Source organism: Phaenicophaeus curvirostris, chromosome 1, assembly GCF_032191515.1.
Source record: "Phaenicophaeus curvirostris isolate KB17595 chromosome 1, BPBGC_Pcur_1.0, whole genome shotgun sequence".
NCBI classification, from domain to species: Eukaryota; Metazoa; Chordata; class Aves; order Cuculiformes; family Cuculidae; genus Phaenicophaeus; species Phaenicophaeus curvirostris.
Window position 1 is genome coordinate 29,933,602 of NC_091392.1, and position 19,851 is coordinate 29,953,452.

Below are 19,851 nucleotides of genomic sequence, written 5' to 3' on the forward strand. Positions count from 1 at the left end.
TATTTTGCTGTTGATTTATTATTGCAAGAAACATGATGAAATGGAAGAAAAAGTATGTTGCATTATGTTGGGGTTGAAAGCTTTTTCAGTCATAGTAACTATTAATAGTTATTAAATAATATATTTTGAAGATACATATTTTTAGTCAGCAGGTCTAGATGCAGTGGGTCTACTTGTGTGTTCTGGAGGAGCCAGCAGGGGACATTTCTGGTTCACAGTTTTCATTTTTAATATGTTCCTTAAGACTGCCAGAAAGCTGATGTTCTGCGCAGATTCAGAACAGACAAGCAGATTGAGCAGGGTAAATATAGCCTGATATAAATCACAGTGAACATATGGAAAAAGCTGATTGGGGATTCAGCCGGTAGGGAATTAAAGGCCAGCAGTAAAATTAATTCTGCTCAACATAGTTTCATGGGAAGTACAGCTTGTGAAACAAATGATTGACAAAACCGCCTTGATTTTAATGTTTTAATATTTGATAAAATTGCAAATTGGATAAGATGATACTGTCAATGTAATAAACTTTGAAAAGTATTTGACTTACTGCCATGTGAAACCAATTAATAAAAACATAAACTGAACTATGTAATGAAACAGATCAGACTTGAAAGAGTAACAGACTGGCTAGCAGGTCTTAGTGTAGGATTGTCAATAAAAGAACTTCAAGGACTAAGTGGCTTTCCCAGTGTTCTCATGGGGAGCAATGTAAAAGGCAATAATATTAACATTTTCTTTCTTGACTTTATCAGCTGTAATTTTACACTTTGAAATTAACAGGTGCTCTGAAAATTGGCAGGACAACAATAGCCCTGAAGACAAGGCAGTTGTTAAGAGAGATTGAAGTGACTGAGTGAGCCATTTTTTTTTTGTTTTAGTATGGAAAGATGCAAATAATCCATGTAGAAAAAAAGGAAGCTAGAAAGCTATGCTTAGAAAATAAAGGATGAGAGTAGAAAGACTAGAAATTGTGCTTAGGTGATGAGGAGGAAGGAGACCATTGTGAATGATGATGTATGGTATCAGAGCCAAAAGAGTAATGATTAAAGAGTTCTGTCTGCATAGTTTATTCTTCATCAAGTCTTCTTTGCGTGGATATCCCCATAGCACATACAGTGTAGCCAGAGCCAAAGCAGCACACTTAAGCTTCATACACAGGAGGTCAGAAAAGATGATTTGATGACTTTAAATAATATATCTACAGTGGACGGTGACAAATCACTAATTTGGAGGAAAGCAATGTGGTGTTTTCCAGACTTCTAGAGGATTAGAAATAGATCTAATTTGGTGTATTTTGGAAAATTTTAGAAATAATTTCTTATGTATACCTGTGTTCAGCCACCCCAGAATTCTGTGTCCTGTGGTAAGTAGATTAAGACCACATACGTGTAAGTAGAGCCTTGGACAATTTACTTCTAATAGGTAAGCGGTGGATAGGGAAAGCAAACCAGTTGAATTCACTAGAACATTTTTCAACAATGGAATTTTGAATAGGACACATACATGGATATTTAGTCTATTAAGACATGCTGCCTCCATAAAAATAGCTAGAATGAAAGCAATATCTAAACAGCATTGTTTCTATTAAGTACTACTGTGTCCATGCCACTTAGGCTATATAACACCAAGTGCATTGTTACCTGTTTCTATCTGAAAAATTTTAAGAGAAATAATTGTTTCTATTTGGAATTTTTAATGTTATCTTTTACTCCAAATGCTAGATAAGCCAAAAAAACAAGTGTGAAATTTGAAACTAGTTGTAAAAAATATTTTAAATCACCTTATTGATACTTGCATAGTTATCACAGTTGTATAGAATATAGAAGCCCTATAAAGATCTGTCATTAAGGAATAAGTGTACTGTAGCTGTCCTCAAAAACAATTGTTTTGTTCTTTTTATCTGTTAAAAATATGAAATAAAATATTGTTTATTATGTATCGTGCATTTTCATCACTCTTTTCATAAAATGATTAAATCCATTTACCTGATTTAAATTGCTCTTCATGTTTCTTTGGAGCTTTATGTAATGTTGCTTTGAAAAAGATTTCCTGGAAAACTGTTTATTTTTCTTATATTCTGATTATATAGGTCTTTCCCTGTAAGAAAAAACACAGGTATTCGATAAATGAAGTATAGGAGGGGTTTTGCTCAGAGGTAATTTTCCTCTCATTTGTGGTGTATAACTTGTTCTCCTTTAATTTAATAATGACTAAGTATAGAAGAGAATGTGGGGTTTTTTTTTCCTAATGCGTATGAAGTATTTCAGTTGTTCTTGCTTGCAGTTTTATAACCCTTTCACATTTCTAAGACTAACCTTGATTTCAATTCACGTTCATAGAGAACTTTTTGTCTTAAAATCGTAATTGAGTAGAAATGCATCATCAATTGATGCACCAGAACTCTAGAACAATATTACGTTTAGAAAATACTTTATTTAACTTTGTACTGGTCTGAATTTCAGTAAATACACTCACTTATACCTCTTACAACCTACTAAAGAAATACTGCAGCTGCACTTGCAAGGGAATCAAAGATGCTCTGTGCTTATGTTGAAGATAGCTAGAGGAAAAACAGGTTCCCTCTGTGAGCTGGAGCCTTGGTTGATTAAGTTTTGAAATGTCCATTGAAAGTGTGTCTGTCTATAAATAACACAATTGGAAATTACTAATACTCAGTACTGCTGTAGTATAGCAAGATATACCATATTATGTGCATTCTGCAATCATTTATACTGTGTAATTGTTAACACTCTCCCTGACTTGAGCCAACCATAATCTCCCAGACGATGCCTAGACGTGATTCAGAGAGTAGCATGGTCCGTAGGTAGTATGGACACTTCCTTCAGAGGGAAAGGATGTTAAGTCATCGTGTTTCAGTTTCTTCTCCCAAGTAACGAGTAATAGAACACTTCAGTTCTGGGCCCCTCAGTAAAAGAAAAATACTGAGCTGCTTGAGCGTGTCCAGAAGAGGGCAACAAAGCTGATGAAGAGCATGGAGAATAAGTCTTATGAGAAGTGGCTGAGGGAACTCAGATTGTTTAGCCTGGCCAGAGGAGGCTCAGGGGTGACCTTATTGCTCTCTATGACTGCCTGAAAGGAGGTTGTAGTGAGGTGGGTACTGGTCTCTTCTCCCAGATAACAAGTGATAGGACACGAGGAAATGGTTTCAAGTTGCACCAGGGGAGGTTTAGATTGGATATTAGAAAAAAATTCTTTACTGAAAGAGGGATGAAGCACTGGAACAGACTGCCCAGGAAAGTGGTTGAGTCACCATCCCTGGAAGTATTTAAAAGTTGTGGTGCTTAGGGACATGGTTTAGTGGTAGACTTGGCAGTGCTAGGTTTATGGTTGGACTTGATCTTAAGGGTCCTTTCCAACCAAATTATTCGATGTTTCTGTGATTCATTTGTTATTAAGCTCTTAAAATCAAGAAGGTCCCTGTCCTGTTTGATTTATGGTATGAAAAGGAATCTTGGATTCTGCCTCCCAAATGATCCCTTTATGTGCAAGCTGTTTTTACTAGCTCCTTCAATGTTTTGAAAATCTTTGGTTTTGTGGTTGATGGCCAAAAGCATCCAAACATGAGTCAGAGTGAGGAGATCACTGGCACCAAACTGTTCTGTGCAGCTCACTGGTGTTTTCATTCTTCCAGTCATGTCTTTCTGTAGCTCATCTGTCCAAAGCAGTGATATCTTTCTTTTTAAATAAAAGAGAAAAAAAGGAAGTGGATGTCTCTCACTTGATCCTTGTCCTTTTGTCGTATGTAAAAAGCCCTTTGAAATCTGATGTTATACTTTATGATGAAATATTATTATAAATTTCTTACGCATTCATATTTATATTCACTCCTGTTTGCTACACCACAGCATCAATCTTTACTCTGTGTTTTTACTCACAATCAGCATCTTGGCAAGAAGAACAGGAAATGATATAAGTGATATTTTGTTATGTACCTAAGAGGTATATAGTTATAGAGAATCTTATTTTGCATAAGTCTGTGAATCAACTTCTGAATGATCTGTCAAAACGTATATGTTCTCCTATGAAAAGGGTTGGACAAAATGTCTGAGTTATGGTAGATCTTAAATTATCTGGAGGAGAAGGCAATCTGCTGTATAAATATTTCAAGTTTTGAGATTGAAGCCTTTACTTTTATCTGCATTTAGAGGCCTGGCCTTGTTTTGTAGCAGATAATATTGTGTCAAAGCAATGTTTAGTTCTACTCAGCAGCATTTGTATTCATACTAAATTATGTCAGATTTAATCCTGAATATATTCAATGAGAGCAGCCAGTTGTGCTGACAAACCTAAAATCATTTTCAGTTAAATATGTTCTATCACAGACCACTAGAGCACATTGCTTCTCTGAAGAAAACAATGGTGTGCGAGCTCAGCTTTATAATTCCCGCTGCTTGTTGAATTCCTATATTATATCCAAACATCTCAGCAGTAGACTCAGTGGTATCCTACTGGAACATTGCAATAGCAGAGGTAGACAATGTGAGGCATTTTCTCAAGGGTATTATTTTCACAATCATATTAATTGTACATGCCTGATTCACCACTGCTTGCATAATCATTTGTACTTGTTCAAAGGGAATGCAATTTAATTTTAAAATACTCTCAAATCACTGCAATACTCATTTTACATGGTGAAAGAACAAGACAATAAAGTCGGTAATGAGGTTGTCAGGGTTTTGTAAGAAGTGAAATTTTGCTTAGAGAAGAAACAATAGAGAATCAAGGTTCACTTCTAGAATACATCAAAGAGTATCCTGTAAATCCTGGGTCAAACACATTGTGCAGAGAGAGCACCGTCTTAATTTCAGCAGTGCTGTAATGAGGAGATGACATAAAAATCAGAAGAACAGTGTGCAAGAACCTAGTTTTACTGGAGAACAAGCAGCTGTGGTTGATGGAACAAAATCAGCTCTTCTGGAAAGCACTTAATTGCAGGAAATGTAGTAGAGTGGCCTCAGGTGCTCTCAAGCGAAGCTTTTCTCCTTTCCGTTACTCACTGCAGCAGAAACATAGGTAACTATACATGCCAAAAGTGGGATGGGAGAAACAGTTCTTCCCTTCCCCAGCTAAACCTCTGGCCCTTTAGGGTGCTCATTTAAAATTTAAGAAAGTTCAGTTTACTTTTATAGGAACTTCTGAGTAATTGTCATGCTTCCCTGCTGTAGGACTTACTTAAACTCTTTCTGGGTATTTTGGGGATAGGCTTGCCATCTTGTCTGTTTCTGCAGATCCAGTTTGTATAAATATTTATACAAATTCTAGGAAGCAGATCTTCTGATGAATTTTGTAATCTTTCTAATCTGCCATGATGAATACTTAGTTGTCTCATTGTGTTATGCAGTACTGTAGATAGCTTTGAATGTGAATAAGCAATTTGCCGATTCACCTGGTGCCCCAGTCATCAGTTCCCAAGAGCTCCAAGGAGCAGTACGTCTCTAGGAGCTAAACTTGCCGGAGTATTTGTATCTTGAAATAAATACTTGTGTTATAAGTAGTGACAGTAAGAATTGGAGAGTTTGATATGCTAGAATAGAATAAGAGGTTGAGCTCTACACCTAAGTTCTGGTTTCCAATTCCAGTTTCTGCTCAGAAAACTATACAAAATCCATTTACAGCAGCAATTAAAATATATAATTTCCTTTGTAACCTGAAGATTGAGGAAAATTCTTAGCATAGACTGGTTTAACTAGCTTTGGGACGCACAAATAACTCTTTATTTAACATTTGCAAGGCGGCTGCTTCATTGCAACTTTTACTCCAGGATGTTTGAAAGAGAGACTTGGTGGAAATTCAGAGCTTCAATCTCCTAAATCTACTTCAGAGGTCTATTATCTTTAGCATGTACTGGTTTTTAAGTAGCTGGACTGATGCTTTATCCTTCTTAAAAGAGGCATTTGTATTTCCATTCAGCAAGGTTGTAAGAGTTGTTTGCTAGCTTCCTTAGGAAAGTGTAGTGATCTAAGTGTTCTAAGAACTTCTGGATCTCTGCTTGGATTTCATTGGAGCACATGGTGTAGCTTTGATCCCTGGATGTAGTATGTAGACTCCTGGTTTTTCGTAGTATTATTCACATGCGATCATTTAACTCCCCGTAGTATCTGCATACTGTTATTCTCTTATTTTCATTTACCAGGTTTCTTGTGTTTATTTACATAACTATTCCAAGCTACCTAGTCTGATGAAGTTGAACTTCATTCTTCTAGAGTGATTTACTCAATACAGCCTGAAATCATGTTGAAAAAGAAGAACATAGCTGCAAGCAAAGCTTCCTTAGTCCTCTTTCTGTGCCAAATGATTTCTGCATTGGATGTACCTCTTGACTGTAAGTATTAACCTGCTACATAAATGCAGAATAATGGGAGATTAGTCAATTTCTTTGTAGGAAAATGAAGGTAACTCCAACATGGAGCATTGGCTCACACATAAAATTTTTACACTGGAGATTTTCAAGAACTGTGCATGTAAAATGACTTACATTGTTCACTTGAGAAGGGTTTACATAGGATTATCGTGAATACTCACACTTTGGCATGCCTTTATTGAGCACTTTATTTGATGAAAATGAAAAAGACTGAGAAACCTAGTTATTTATGAATTTAAGATCATAGTGACAATTTGCTGAAAACCCCAGGACGATGCCTTTTTACTGTAAGTGGTCACCTTTATCTTCATGTAAGAAGTTTCCAGAAGCTGATAAAAGATCTAGCAGAAGATTCAAATGCCCGAAGTTCAGACACTGGAAGCATCTTACTTTTTGATCCAGAAGAATAAGTTAGGCTCTTAGATTTCCTGAGCAGTGCCTGAAAAGAGTGCAGTACCTAACTTGAAAGTAAAATCTTAACTTTTAAGTGCTGAGTAGAAAACTCTAGCATTAACTAGTGAGGAAACATCTAGAAGAGGAGGGATCCCAAGATTTGAAATTCTTGTCTAATATAGGCCTGTGTTAGTGGGGAACTTTGAAGGTAGCACTCCATGCTGAAAAGAAAGCAATGGTAGCTGCTGCATTTTATAGCCCTAGTAGCTAATTTTATGAAATTATTTATGCTTCAGGTTATTTCCTTCTTAAGATAAGCATGATCACATTTTCAGCATTCAGTGAACCATGTTGTACCTCACAGTGTCTATTCATTTGTTAAACTAATTACCAGAGAAGAGAACATTAGGGCTGATGTTAAACTGATGGATTAATACAGCAGTAAATTTGCCTATGATTCTAATCCATATGTCTTTCTTTACTCCTATGGTTTTGATACCGTCCTACTTTCCATAAATGCATGTTTTTCTTTAGTAATCATTGACATACGTTGCACCTGCTTTGGTGGTTTTTTTTTTCCTTGTGCATATTTACAAGCCTCTCAAACCAATGACCTGTATTTCTGTAACAGGATCAATGTATCTGAATCACAGATAGAGCAATAAACTGGCTTAAAGAGGGTTTTAAGAGTTTGAGGAGTGAATGTCTTATTTTCTAAACTTAGTTTTTCTCCCTAAGTATTTTTGCAGGCTATAAATAGTATTTTAAAGCCTTCTTGTAGTTTTGCAACTAATGTGAATTGTGCACTCCTCTAATATCTTTTGTATAGAGCAACACTTCAGGTCAAATTAACCAGAAATGCATGGATGGACTCAAATGAGTAGCCCTTTTAGATGTATCATGGTAACTCTCAATTAGCTTGTTCTGTACTACATAATGTTTAATAAGTGTGTTAGGTCTGATAAAGTCATACTTGAAATTTTAGCCAAAAAAACCCACATATTAACCAAAATTACAACTATAATGATGTTATTGTTTTCATAAATAATGATTAGAATGGGCTCTGGGAGAGCACCACAAGAGAAGGACTTATATTTTCTCTGGGTCTTCCCTACATACCTACCACAGGGACCTGGTGGTGAAAACATACTTGGTTAGTTGAACCATCCAGGTTAGCAGTTCCTGTGCTCATCAGTGTCTCAAAAAAGGTAAGGGATGACTGACAACACAGCTGACCAAAAGCAATTTGACTTGCTCTAAAACATTATTGATGAGGAGACCTCTATGGAAAACATTTGAAGTAAGCAATAAAGGTGCTTTTGTCTTTGTAAGAGTAATTTCAGCCTGAAGCATTCTCTTTGTTATTCCACATGATCATATGGGTGGATTGATTTTGACTGCTGCATGAGGGCAGTGAACTCCGTTAATTCTGATTTGCTGTCTCCTCAGTACCAGTGTTTTGTGTCCTTGCAAGACCAAAACCATATACCGTGGTTGCCCTTAAAAAGTCAACACATCGAGGAAGTTTTTTATACCATGAACTTTGAGATAAATGTAGCAGTATCTGACACGATGGAAAGAGAGGCTGGAATTTCAGGCATCACTGCATGGGTTACAGTGCTAAATGTGTTAAGTTTTCTTTTTAATGGTGACCAATGTACTTGTCAGAGATACTTATCTTCCCTCTCAAAAATGCTAATTTTCCTTTAACTAACAAATGTTTCTCTTTAATCTCCATTTGTTCATTCAACTGCTGATTCTGATGGGGGAATAAAAGCAAAACTTCTAGAAGAATGTAAGTTCCTGTCCACAAAAACTAGGCTGTGTGCTGCTGAAAATTAATGATTGTAAATTGAACTTGCAGTCCAAAAATGTGTGATTCTGATATTTTGTTCATAGTTGGTTTGCTGTAGCTTGACGTTTTGTGCATGCAGTGTTCAGAAAATAGTACTGTACATAAACCAGTGTTCTGATACTTTAAACAAATTAATTGTGTGATATTTGATTGTGTGCTGTCTGAGCATTAAAATCTTTACACAATATTAGCACGAGCAATGTTTTGTTATTACTTTCAGGAGTAAATGTATTTGATAAAAAAATAAACTCAATGGAATATATGTACTTACATAACTGCCTAATAGAGGGAAAGGACTATTCAAAGTGCCTTTCGAAAGTAATACACAAAGAGTCATTATCATCATGTAAAGATGTCACCTTCCTCTTTTAAGCACTCTCCTCTCTGCAGTGAGGAACAGGAGCAAAACCCAGCTCTGCATGGCCTGTTCTCTTCTGCTTAGCTGCTACACCTCATTATGATTCCATGATTTGATTTTTTTCCTGGCTATTTCTTGTGGGTAGGGCTTTACAGTCCAGCTGCCTCTTTCAGGGCAACAGAGTACTTAGTGTATGATGCTAGGGAAGACTTAAAATAAAAAGGCCAGTTTTACAATTCTAACTAGCTGGAGTGAGGTATGGGAACATAGCTAGCTAATGATTGAAAAATTTTAGTAAAGTGGCTAGAAATTAGCCTGAAGTAGTAGCAAAGTGTATTGCTGGACAGACAATTTACAACATTTGGACAGGGATGTTCAAGGATGTTAAACTGATTCCTTTAGATGACACTGAACTATAAACGGATGGCATAGATAATGGTAACAGATTATAAATCATTTCAGATAGGTAGGCAACAGCTACATTGTCAGGTGAATAAATTCTTTTTTGTTCTACTCGTTCTAGAGTACTTGAAAAATTATAAATCTTAAAGTGTTTTTTTCTCCTAGGGCAATTCACAAGACCAATTACGTATAGTTAGTTTTTTTAAGAAGAACAAGTACTTGACGTTTACTCTATTTGGAAAGTAGTTACTATTTTTGTAATTTTTTTGTCTTATAACACATTGTTTACTCCTGAAAAGTAGCACCTAAAAGCATGCTTTGTAGATTAATTCAATACGATGAGCACAATAAATGTGTGAAAGGTTTACACCCATAGAGAATTTAAAATGCATAAAATGTTTAGAAATACAAAGCAACGTCTTCTGTGTGGCAAAAAACATTTTGTGTGGATATGTGTCTTCATTCAGGATATGGTGAAGTTAGAATTCAGGTGTCCTTTGGTTCTGTGAAAATCTGTTGAAATCTGATATATGGAAATTGTATTTGTTACATTTTTTGGCCAAGTTCTTCATTGGCTGTAAATCAGTATAGCTCAATTGGATGTTAGTATAGCTACACTGATTTACAAGAGTAGAGGACTTCAGCCTCCTAGTGCAAAGGATACTTCAATCCCACCTTTCTGTCAGTGATTTGTTTACTAATTGCAGCTCTGCTATCTTTGTTTACAAAACTGTATCACTTATACTTTGAAAATATTGTTAAATTCCTCTCCGTTTCTTATATTCCATAATGAAGTGTTGCAACCTCCTACAATAACTCAGCAATCTCCAAAAGATTACATTGTTGACCCTCGAGAGAATATTGTAATACAGTGTGAAGCAAAAGGAAAGCCACCTCCTAGGTTAGTAGCATTTTGTTTTGCTTTTCTTTGGCCTAACAGCATAGGAAAACTTGGAGAAAATAGTGTAACTTTTGTAAACTAACAAATATATGCATATGTATGTGCTTGCACACTCAGAAATATGCATGCACTCCTACTTTTGTAATTTAAAAAGCTACCAGATAATAGCATAAATTTTACTTTTCTCATACTTGATGTTTAGACTTTTCCATAGTTATCAGGCAACTGTGTTATTTTTTTTCTCCTCAAATGTAATGCTTATCTTGAAATACATAAGCATATTGTCAGAACATTATATAATGTTTATCAGTTTTAATGATCAGTAGCATTGATTTACCAAGTGTTTTTAGTAGCCTTAAGTTTTGGTTTTGGCAGAAATGGTAACCCTGTGTATATATCGGATCCCTGATCATCTTTCGTTTTAAGGCCCCATTTCAGTATCTTGAAATATTTGAAAACAGCTCATTTCAAGATAATGTGTACCTGCACTGGAAAAAGCCGCATGAGGCCATGATGCGTTCTGGCATTGCTAGGAACTGCTTCTGGTTTCAGAGACTGTGAAGAGAAATGTGCATCCTTTTGCTCTCAGTAGTGTTATGCTACAACTTACTAGTGAAGTCAGTCTGCGGCTGTTCATTCAGACACACAGAGAGCTCGTTAAATGTTCCACTGCTGAATAACCAGGTGGGGTCTACATTATTCCTTTTGGTTGCCTCGGGGTCATGGTCATCATGCTTGGCACAGAATGGAGAAGATGGAGGTTATCTAGGATGCTGCTACCCTTTCTAGGATTCTGTTAACAATAGGAGTGGCATAAAGCGGCTGTTTTTACCAGTGTATTAATTTAGCAGGCACAGTGCCATTCTCAAGAGTCCATTTGTTGATGAAGAGGATCAGATGATTATTGTATGCTTTGGGAGAACTACACTGCTTCTACAGATATTTCTCTTGAATGTTTTTTGGGGGGTTAGATTTGCCTGAGAGAACAAGACCATTGTCTGAGAGACTGATGTATCTGAGTTGTGTGCCAAGACGCTGCTGTACAGCCTTGTCTTTCCTGTCAAACTTGTGTCTCACTTTGTTCCTCTATTACAGAGGCAGTGACAGGATTTAAGTGCAGAATTTTCTAAGGAGCATTGAAACCTTGTGCTTAGTTTTTCTTAAATGTAAAGATAATTTATTTCAATAGCTATACTGGTTCATCAGTCCTGGTGAACTTCAAATGCATGTTGGAACTTGAGCTGCTTCAAAACTCTGAAGATGAACTTTATCAGTTCAGACGGTGGATTTTTTGTTAAAATATGGTAACTTCTTATTGGTGGGAGCAGCTGGCATAAAAGTTCATGGATGTGCTGCTACCTATAGCTTGAGCAGCAAAGATTCTGACTTTCTTGTGCCTCAAATTCAGGGATTTTGTACCACATTTGCCACCTCTCATTTGAAGCTACATTACAGTTCCCTGTATCCTTCAGTGTTACTGGTAGCAGAGGATTACAGAAACCCTGCATTCTGCAGCTTAACCTGCAAGGTCGTAAGAAACAGGTTTGCTATTCATTCACTATGCACACTAGTCCTCCCTAAACCACTGCAATGTGGTGCAGCGCTGCTCGTCACATCCAGTTCTTCTGCTCTATTCCACCACAAAGTGCAAATAGCATGTCCAGTCCTACCTTCCAAAGATCATCACACAGTCGGAGTCACTTAGAGCTTTGTCGGAGTAATTTGAGCTTTTCTGGTATCATATAAGTTTATACTTTTAGGAAGTGTTCTAACCAGGAAGCATATATAGGGTTTGTGTTTAAGATGAAACTGAATGTAACAAGTATAAAAACTGCTGCGTGCAGCATTTGAATGCGTGAGTGCTCAGCACTGCACAGGCATTGGTCTAGCTCTTTGTAACTGTACTTTTGACCACTATGAAAGGGTAAGCAAGAAATTAATATTTACAGTAGCATAAATCACAGACTGTGAATCTTAGCTTTTTTTTTCACTTTTTTTCATGAGTTCTAGCAGCCTTCATTTTTAGTGACTACTTTTCAAAACAACTCTTACTTTGAGAAACACCAGTATGAATTTCCTATGTTAATCATGGGCTATCAGATTGCAAAATTTCATTTAAAGAATCATGATTGTTTGCATGAGAATAGAGAGAAGAAATCAAACTCACCGCACAGTCTTTAATTCACTTGCATAACTTTAAAATGGCCAAACCAATTAAAAGCAATGATCTCCTGCTGGGACCTGAGAAGACACGTTTCAGCCCAGAGCAGGTTTTAAAGGCAGGTTTTTAAATCCATTCAACAATAGGTTTTATAATGGAAATGCTAATGCAGCTTTAGTAATATCAGTTCTCGCAGATGTTGCTGTATCATCTTTATTAGAAAGAATATCAGTTCTATCCCATACACAATTTACTTCAGAATCTTTTAATGTATGTTTTTTTAAAAAAATATTGCCTATGAAACGGCTCCTGTTCGAGTTCAGCCAAGGTTTTTATCTTAAAGTATTGTCAGATTTCTTATATTAAAAAGTGCTCTATTACTTTATCAGTTAATTTAGTTTGGGAACAATTATTATTTATCTGCTAAAGAAAAAACAGCAAATACCATGTATTATTAAAATTTTCTTTTTTGTTCTTTCTCTCCACACAATCTGCAAAATACAACTGAAGAAGAAACTTTTCTTTTTGTTTTTATTATGTTAGCTTCTCCTGGACACGCAATGGAACTCATTTTGATATAGATAAAGATGCACTGGTAACAATGAAACCAAATTCAGGGACCCTTGTCGTAAATATTATGAATGGTGGGAGGGCAGAAGCATATGAAGGAGTATACCAGTGTACAGCAAGGAATGAACGAGGAGCAGCCATTTCCAACAATATTGTTATAAGGCCTTCTAGTAAGTGAAGCTCTTAATATTCATGAAATGTAAAACACTATGATTTACTTATTTTCTTATTAATGTTTTGATTTTTCTTGTCTTAAAAATTTAATCATCAAATAGATCGTGTTAGAATGTATTGTATAGTTTCTGATACTCAGATTAAAAATGGGGTTTTTTTGCATTATCATAGTTAAAACTTTCCATGATACCATTACAGAACATTTAGTGAGTAGCCAAAATAATTTGGATCAGTTGATGATACCTTCCACAAATCATTGCTGAACAAAAATGTTTTTAAAAATCCCTATTTTTTCCCAAGGAAACTTAAAAAAGAGCAAAAAAAAATCTTCAGTAAACATGACAGGACTTAACATTCTGATGCATGTGTTCTTACCTTTTTTTTCTGGAATATTATGTGCATTTTGTCCTTAAATTCTGGATGTTTTGTCAATCAGTATTTTTTGTGTGTGATAAAATTGCTCTCTATAGGATCCCCTTTGTGGACTAAAGAAAAACTAGAACCAAATCATGTTCGAGAAGGTGATTCACTAGTACTACACTGCAGGCCTCCTGTTGGCTTACCACCACCTATAATATTTTGGATGGATAATGGTGAGTTGGATTTATGCAGAATTAGTTTACTTTTTGCAGTTTTTCTGTGTAGTTCGTCATTACTTACTGAGACCACAGATGGTGGAGTTTCCCTCTGAATTAAAATTCGAAGAATTTCATTTCAGTAGAAAAGAAGAAACAGGTAGGCATGCAGCCCAAAAGCACAAAGCCAAAAGCAGCTGGAGGTCTTAATGTAAGTTGTGGATTAACCCACTGGTGAAAAATGGGAAGAGCTAAAGGGAGCTGGAGAGGAAACTCAAAAAGGTCTGTATATTTACAAAGACACACAGATCATAACTGAGCAAATGTGGAGTCTGCCGATCATAATAATGGAGTGTGTATTGTAATTGAGGTTAACATGTTCTTGTTTTCCCTTAGCTTTCCAAAAGCTGCCTCAAAGTGAAAGAGTTTCCCAAGGTCTAAATGGAGACCTTTATTTTTCTAATGTACAACCAGAAGACAGCCGGGAGGACTATATCTGCTATGCAAGATTTAATCATACGCAAACTATACAGCAGAAACAACCCATTTCTGTAAAAGTCTTTTCAAGTAGGTATTGCATTACCTAATTACATACTTACACAGTGTTTATCCAGAATCTCAAGCTAATTGCTGAAGTTACGTAGTGTTATGCTGGGGAATTTTGTCATTTTAATTCTGAATAAGAAATTATATTAGTGTATAAACTTAAAATGTAATTGCCAGTTTTCCTGACATAATTAATTTTAAAAGCTGTCTTTTTTTCCCTTTGTAATGCTTTGGTTTTTTAAAAAATGTTTCATAAGATTTGAAAACTTGAAAAAAATACAGTGTAAAAAAAATACATGGATTTCATGTGCAAGAATATTGAGTTATTATGATTATTATAACTATTGAAACAAATTAATCAGTCATTTGATTAACTCGCCGTGGCCATATCATCCCATTTGATTCCTAGTACTTTGATTTATCCCACTTGTATGCATTCTTCATGATATTCTGTTTATTTCAGTGGATTCATTGAATGACACTATAGCTGCTAATTTGAGTGACACTGATATTTATGGTGGTGAGTTACTCTGGTCCCCACTGATATTCCCTGTTTCACAGTAGCATTTAGTTAACTAACTTCACTTCCATGCTACTTAACCTTTTGCATCCTTTTCAGCTTCTAATAAAGGTATCTATTAGTGCTGGTGATAATAAATACTTTAGAAAGGGGCTACACAGTGTGATCTTTTCAAATATTTAATGTTTCAATTTTACTGTAACATACATCTCATAAAAAATATAAACTTATAATAAATGAGTCCTTTCACACTGGGTAGATTTTAAATATGTCTTTTTGATTGCTTCTATAGTGTTGCTTTGTTATATTTTTCCTCCAATTTACCTCATAGTTTGATACATTCATTATCACTAGGACTATTAATATCACATGCTGCGTAATAAATAACTGCAATTAAGTATTTAACAGATGCATTGCATGTTTAATAGCTTATTGAATATATCACTCATTTTTAACATATTTCATAAATGTAAAACTGGAAATAATTAGAACCTAAACATTTTAATGCTATCTGTATAAATAACTTCGTAGGGGAAATATTAGTTTTGTCTGTCTGATGTTTAAGCTGATATTTACATTAATCTGTGTCAAATAGTCTTATGTATATTGTGAATTAAATCCTCCCAGATAAGTGTATGTGTGCTTGGGAAGGCTGACTTTGGAGCGACACTGATACTGTAACACTTGAGGTTTTAGACTCTTGACTTGATACTGTGTGAGATAAATAGAAAATGCATTATATTTATTCATTTTTGTGGTTTTCCTTGTCGAATGAGGCTTTGTATGTATTAAACCATAGCTTCTAGGAATCTAAAATAAAACAGTAGCACTGAATTGTTTAATTCTCTGCATAAAAATAAAACATTATTCGGGAACAAATGAGAACTATGTACCTGAACACAGAATGATCAGCTACAGTTAGTGAGGAAAACCTCATTTGGTTGTCTCACAACTCAGAAGTACCAAAGGTAATTGGTCTGAATTTTGTAGTCTTGCAGAATGGATCAGCAGTCCTTAGCAGTGCCAAAACTGGCTACATAGTTCTTGCCTTTGACCATCAGCTGCTTTCTTGACTCTAGACCATCCTTTTCTCCCAACTATAAGTTGTTTGTGTACCAATTTTTAGGGAATTCGTAGCACATGCTGTGTTAAAATCAAGTGTTCTATTTATGTAAAACTATCAGTAAATCCTCTAAACTAATAAACAAGAGTTTATTATGTTTCTGCACACAGTTCTAAAAAATGCAATAATGTAGTGATTCAGACTGCTACTGCATTTTAGAGCAATTTAATACTGTATTTTAAAATTGCTATGGAAGAATAGGAGAATATTTACAGAAAGCACTCCGTTACAGAAAGCACTTTTATTTTGTCTTCCATGAAGGCACATGAAATCTGTACTTCGAGAGCCAACAGACTATAATGTCAGAAATGGATCTTATATTTATAGATATCTATTTACTGTGGTTATTTCTTGCAGGTTGATCAATGGTTCTATTTTATCAGGGTGAGGAACAGCTTGAATTAAAGTTAAATACATAGTAAGGGGAGAATACAAGTCTTTTAAAAAGACTCCTCACACTGTCTAGAAAACATTGATCAATGCTTGTTGCAAACTGTAGAGTACCTTTCATCCTCTTGGTTTATATTTCTGAATGCAATAACTTTGCTTTATTTCTGTTTTGATGAAAGCCTAGAAATTACTGGTAACTATCAGTCTTGCACTATGACTCACATCAGTGACCTCTTACTCTCTGGAACAGTTCTGCTGAAGTTAATAGGGACTGCTTAGGATTACACCTCAGCATCTGTCCATTAGGCTGCATAGTTGCCTCTGTGAAAACTATGTATCAATTGTTCTGATCTTTAATAATAACGTTTTCCACGTATGTGTTCAAAATTACGGCATTTAACAAGTTGAGATGTGTTATGTCTGTGAAAAAACTAATTTGTTGAGCTGTGTAGTTGTGTAACACAATTACTTTTAATGACATTCTCAGCGTGGAGCAAAAATCTCTGTCCAATATCTGAGAATGGATGTATGCATTAGAAATTAATTGTTTTATTTTTCTCTTGTTCCAGCAAAGTCAGTTACGGAGAGGCAGCCGGTTCTTTTAACACCAACAGGCAGCACAAGTACCAAAGTGGAACTCAGAGGAAATGTGCTTTTGCTGGAGTGCATCGCAGCAGGATTGTGAGTTACATTTTAGACTGTGTTTTTCTAAATAAAAATGCAGAAACAGAGGGAAACATTTAAGAAATGCTTAAAATGTTAACACCATACAAGGTAGGTATTTTGAAGAAAGGAAATCCACCTTTTACTTGGGAATCAGCAGATTTTAAAACTGAGCAAGAACATAAGTGTGGCCTTTACCTTCTCATATCCCCAAGCCCCTATGCACAGGATTCAGATTGTAGCATATTTTTTTTAAAGGACAGAAGCAAAAAATGCCACAGGGTAAACTCAGACACAGATCTGCAGAATTGCACTCAGGTTTCAATCCTATTATTTTTTCCCTAAATTTACAGTCATTAGGCTCTCAAATTATATAAAAACAGATAAGATCTGCTGGTCTAACCTGGAAAAGTTGCTTACATGTTCTAATAATTACTTAGCAGACGAGCTAGGCAAGAGCTGTTAGAAAATACCTTCAGCTCCTTACATGCAATTTCTCATTGTAATTGAGTTTAATTGGTTCTTGTTTCTTCGATGTAATACAAGTTTTATTCTGCTGGTTATTGTGCAAGTAGAAAATTACTAAAGAGTAATTTAACTTCATGATTTAATTTGGTCTTAAATCAGTTTCATTCTCAGGAAAAAACTTAGAATAGATTGGTTAGTGCAGAATTGGAAAATCTTTAATACCTATTTCAGGAAGTGTAAATGTGTTTACAATGCACAAAAGCAAGTAATGCAGAATGCTCTGAGGTAGCCTCGAGGAAAGCCAGTAACTGCAGATGATGCAGCACAGCATCTTGCATGTGTATTCACTTGCATAAGCTCCATAGGGCATGTTCAAGCACAGTTTGACACAGCTTGATACAAGCATCAGTGAAGTGTTTCTGTCTCAGCTGTGATCTGCTCAGGCATCTTTGCATCAGCACCGGTATCAAAACCACACTGATGAGTGGGAGTAGCATCAGCTCAGGTAATCTTCATCTGCAATATAGTGACACTGGATAGTCTTCTTGTCTTAGTGAAGCACAGCTGCACAGCTCCGGAGGTGTTGAGAATGGGTCCTTGTTTTGAAGTTACTGAATGCCTCTGTTGGTTAACCCTTTTATTCCCTTTTTCAATAGTTACATGCTTTTTGACAATGCTGCAATAAAATTATTCAGCAATCTAGTAAAATGGCTGGATAAAAATAGATGGGAAACAGAAATATTATATATTATATCACTTTAGTGAAGTCTTTAGCCATCGTGTAGTTTAAGATATAAATAATTTGACAAGGGAGGCTTTCATGCTTGTCCGTAAAGGGCCAGATTGAGATTTTTGTTTGAAACAGTTATTCCTGATTATTGACACTATAATTGAAGGTAAACTTTACTAGGATTCCCTATCAGAAAATATGTGATATTAGACTGCTAAAGGAATACTTGCCTTGAAGCATTACTGTCCAAGAGAGGGCATTCTGCTTATTAAGCAGGTCTTTGTACTTTCTTGTAGTATTAAAAGTATATCTCCATGTGTTTGGACAGCTTTTGGCTTCAGTGGACAACTGAAATGGAGTATAGCCAGGCTTTAGACATGGTGCAGTGACAGGTAGCTATACTTGACTCAGCACTGATTTGGGTTTTTTTCTTGATTTCTTATAGGAAATATTTCTGTCTCCTTGCAGCTCATCTCTAAAATTTATGATGTTCATAAAGCATTAGGTTATTGGTCAAATCAAGGACAATTATAAACTTGTCATTATGTAGAATTTACCTTTTAAAGTGCAGTGGACAACAATTTAATAGTATAAATGCACTACGATTTGTGATACACTTGTATTCATTTCTTAGCCATCAGGACTTTTAGATAAATCAGCAGACAAAGGCATTCGATAATTATTAAGCCTATGAACAGATGTCTATCGACAGTGTTAGTGAGGCTTGTCATTTCCAAGAAACAAATGTTGGCATGTTTTGCACATTTGCTGAATGTGCCTCAAAATTTGGGTAAAGGGCCTTAAAATAATTATTTGTAAAATATATGTTAAAAAATTGCTGTATTGAAATCCCATTTTCCTTTTCTCCAGTGCCTAAATTTGATCTGTGCTTTTGTTTCTCCAGACCCACACCAGTAATCCGCTGGATTAAAGAGGGTGGGGAACTGCCAGCCAACAGAACATTTTTTGAAAACTTTAAAAAAACTCTCAAGATTATAGATGTTTCTGAAGCTGACTCTGGGAACTACAAATGTATAGCAAGAAATACACTAGGTTCTGTTCATCATGTCATTTCAGTAACGGTGAAAGGTAATACTAAAATAATCCTTAATGGAATATTGTCAGTACGCAAAATGGAAGACTGAAGTAGTCTTTCTAGGGTAAAATGTAGCTGAAAGGTTGAATGTTAATGGTAAAAACAAACAAAAAAAAATGAAACTGAGTAAATTATCATTGAACCTACTGATTTCTGCCACTGGAAAGGCTTTACTATCTCTGCTATCTCTTTTGGTTTTTTTTTTTATATGCCATTCTGTAAAGCAACAGGCCAAATTGAGACTGTATTCTAACAGTAGTAATATAATATCTTAACTTGTACCAGTGCTACATATATTTTATATCATTTAATTAGCTGTCATTAGACTGCTTCTTTTCCTTGTCTTTTGTGTCTTCCTTCCCCTCTCTCTAGTTCATCATCTTCTTCTTTTCTCCATCTTTTCTTTCCACTCATATAGCCCATATTCTTTATCTTCTCTATTTTATTATTTGTTTTATGGTCTTACAGTCTTCCTTTTCACCTCTAAATTGATGTTCCTGGTTTTCTGTCTTCATGTTTTTCACCCAAGATGATGTTGTACAAG

General features: G+C 35.5%; 1 protein-coding gene across 33 annotated transcripts in view; it reads left to right on the top strand.

Moving 5' to 3' along the window:
• NRCAM (neuronal cell adhesion molecule) overlaps positions 1-19,851 on the top strand; it is a 153,257-nt gene that overhangs the window by 76,815 nt on the left and 56,591 nt on the right. For 15 of the 33 annotated variants that reach the window (XM_069851606.1, XM_069851614.1, XM_069851633.1 and 12 more), the window contains exons 3-11: positions 6,162-6,343; positions 8,553-8,570; positions 10,186-10,291; positions 12,996-13,192; positions 13,667-13,789; positions 14,168-14,338; positions 14,781-14,837; positions 16,920-17,031; positions 19,116-19,300. In XM_069851606.1, the coding sequence (XP_069707707.1) occupies positions 6,253-6,343; positions 8,553-8,570; positions 10,186-10,291; positions 12,996-13,192; positions 13,667-13,789; positions 14,168-14,338; positions 14,781-14,837; positions 16,920-17,031; positions 19,116-19,300 (1,060 nt within the window). In that variant the 5' untranslated portion in view covers positions 6,162-6,252. Of the gene's footprint in view, positions 1-6,161; positions 6,344-8,552; positions 8,571-10,185; positions 10,292-12,995; positions 13,193-13,666; positions 13,790-14,167; positions 14,339-14,780; positions 14,838-16,919; positions 17,032-19,115; positions 19,301-19,851 lie in introns of those variants that run through there. The other 18 variants (XM_069851640.1, XM_069851703.1, XM_069851622.1 and 15 more) reach the window with 5 other exon arrangements.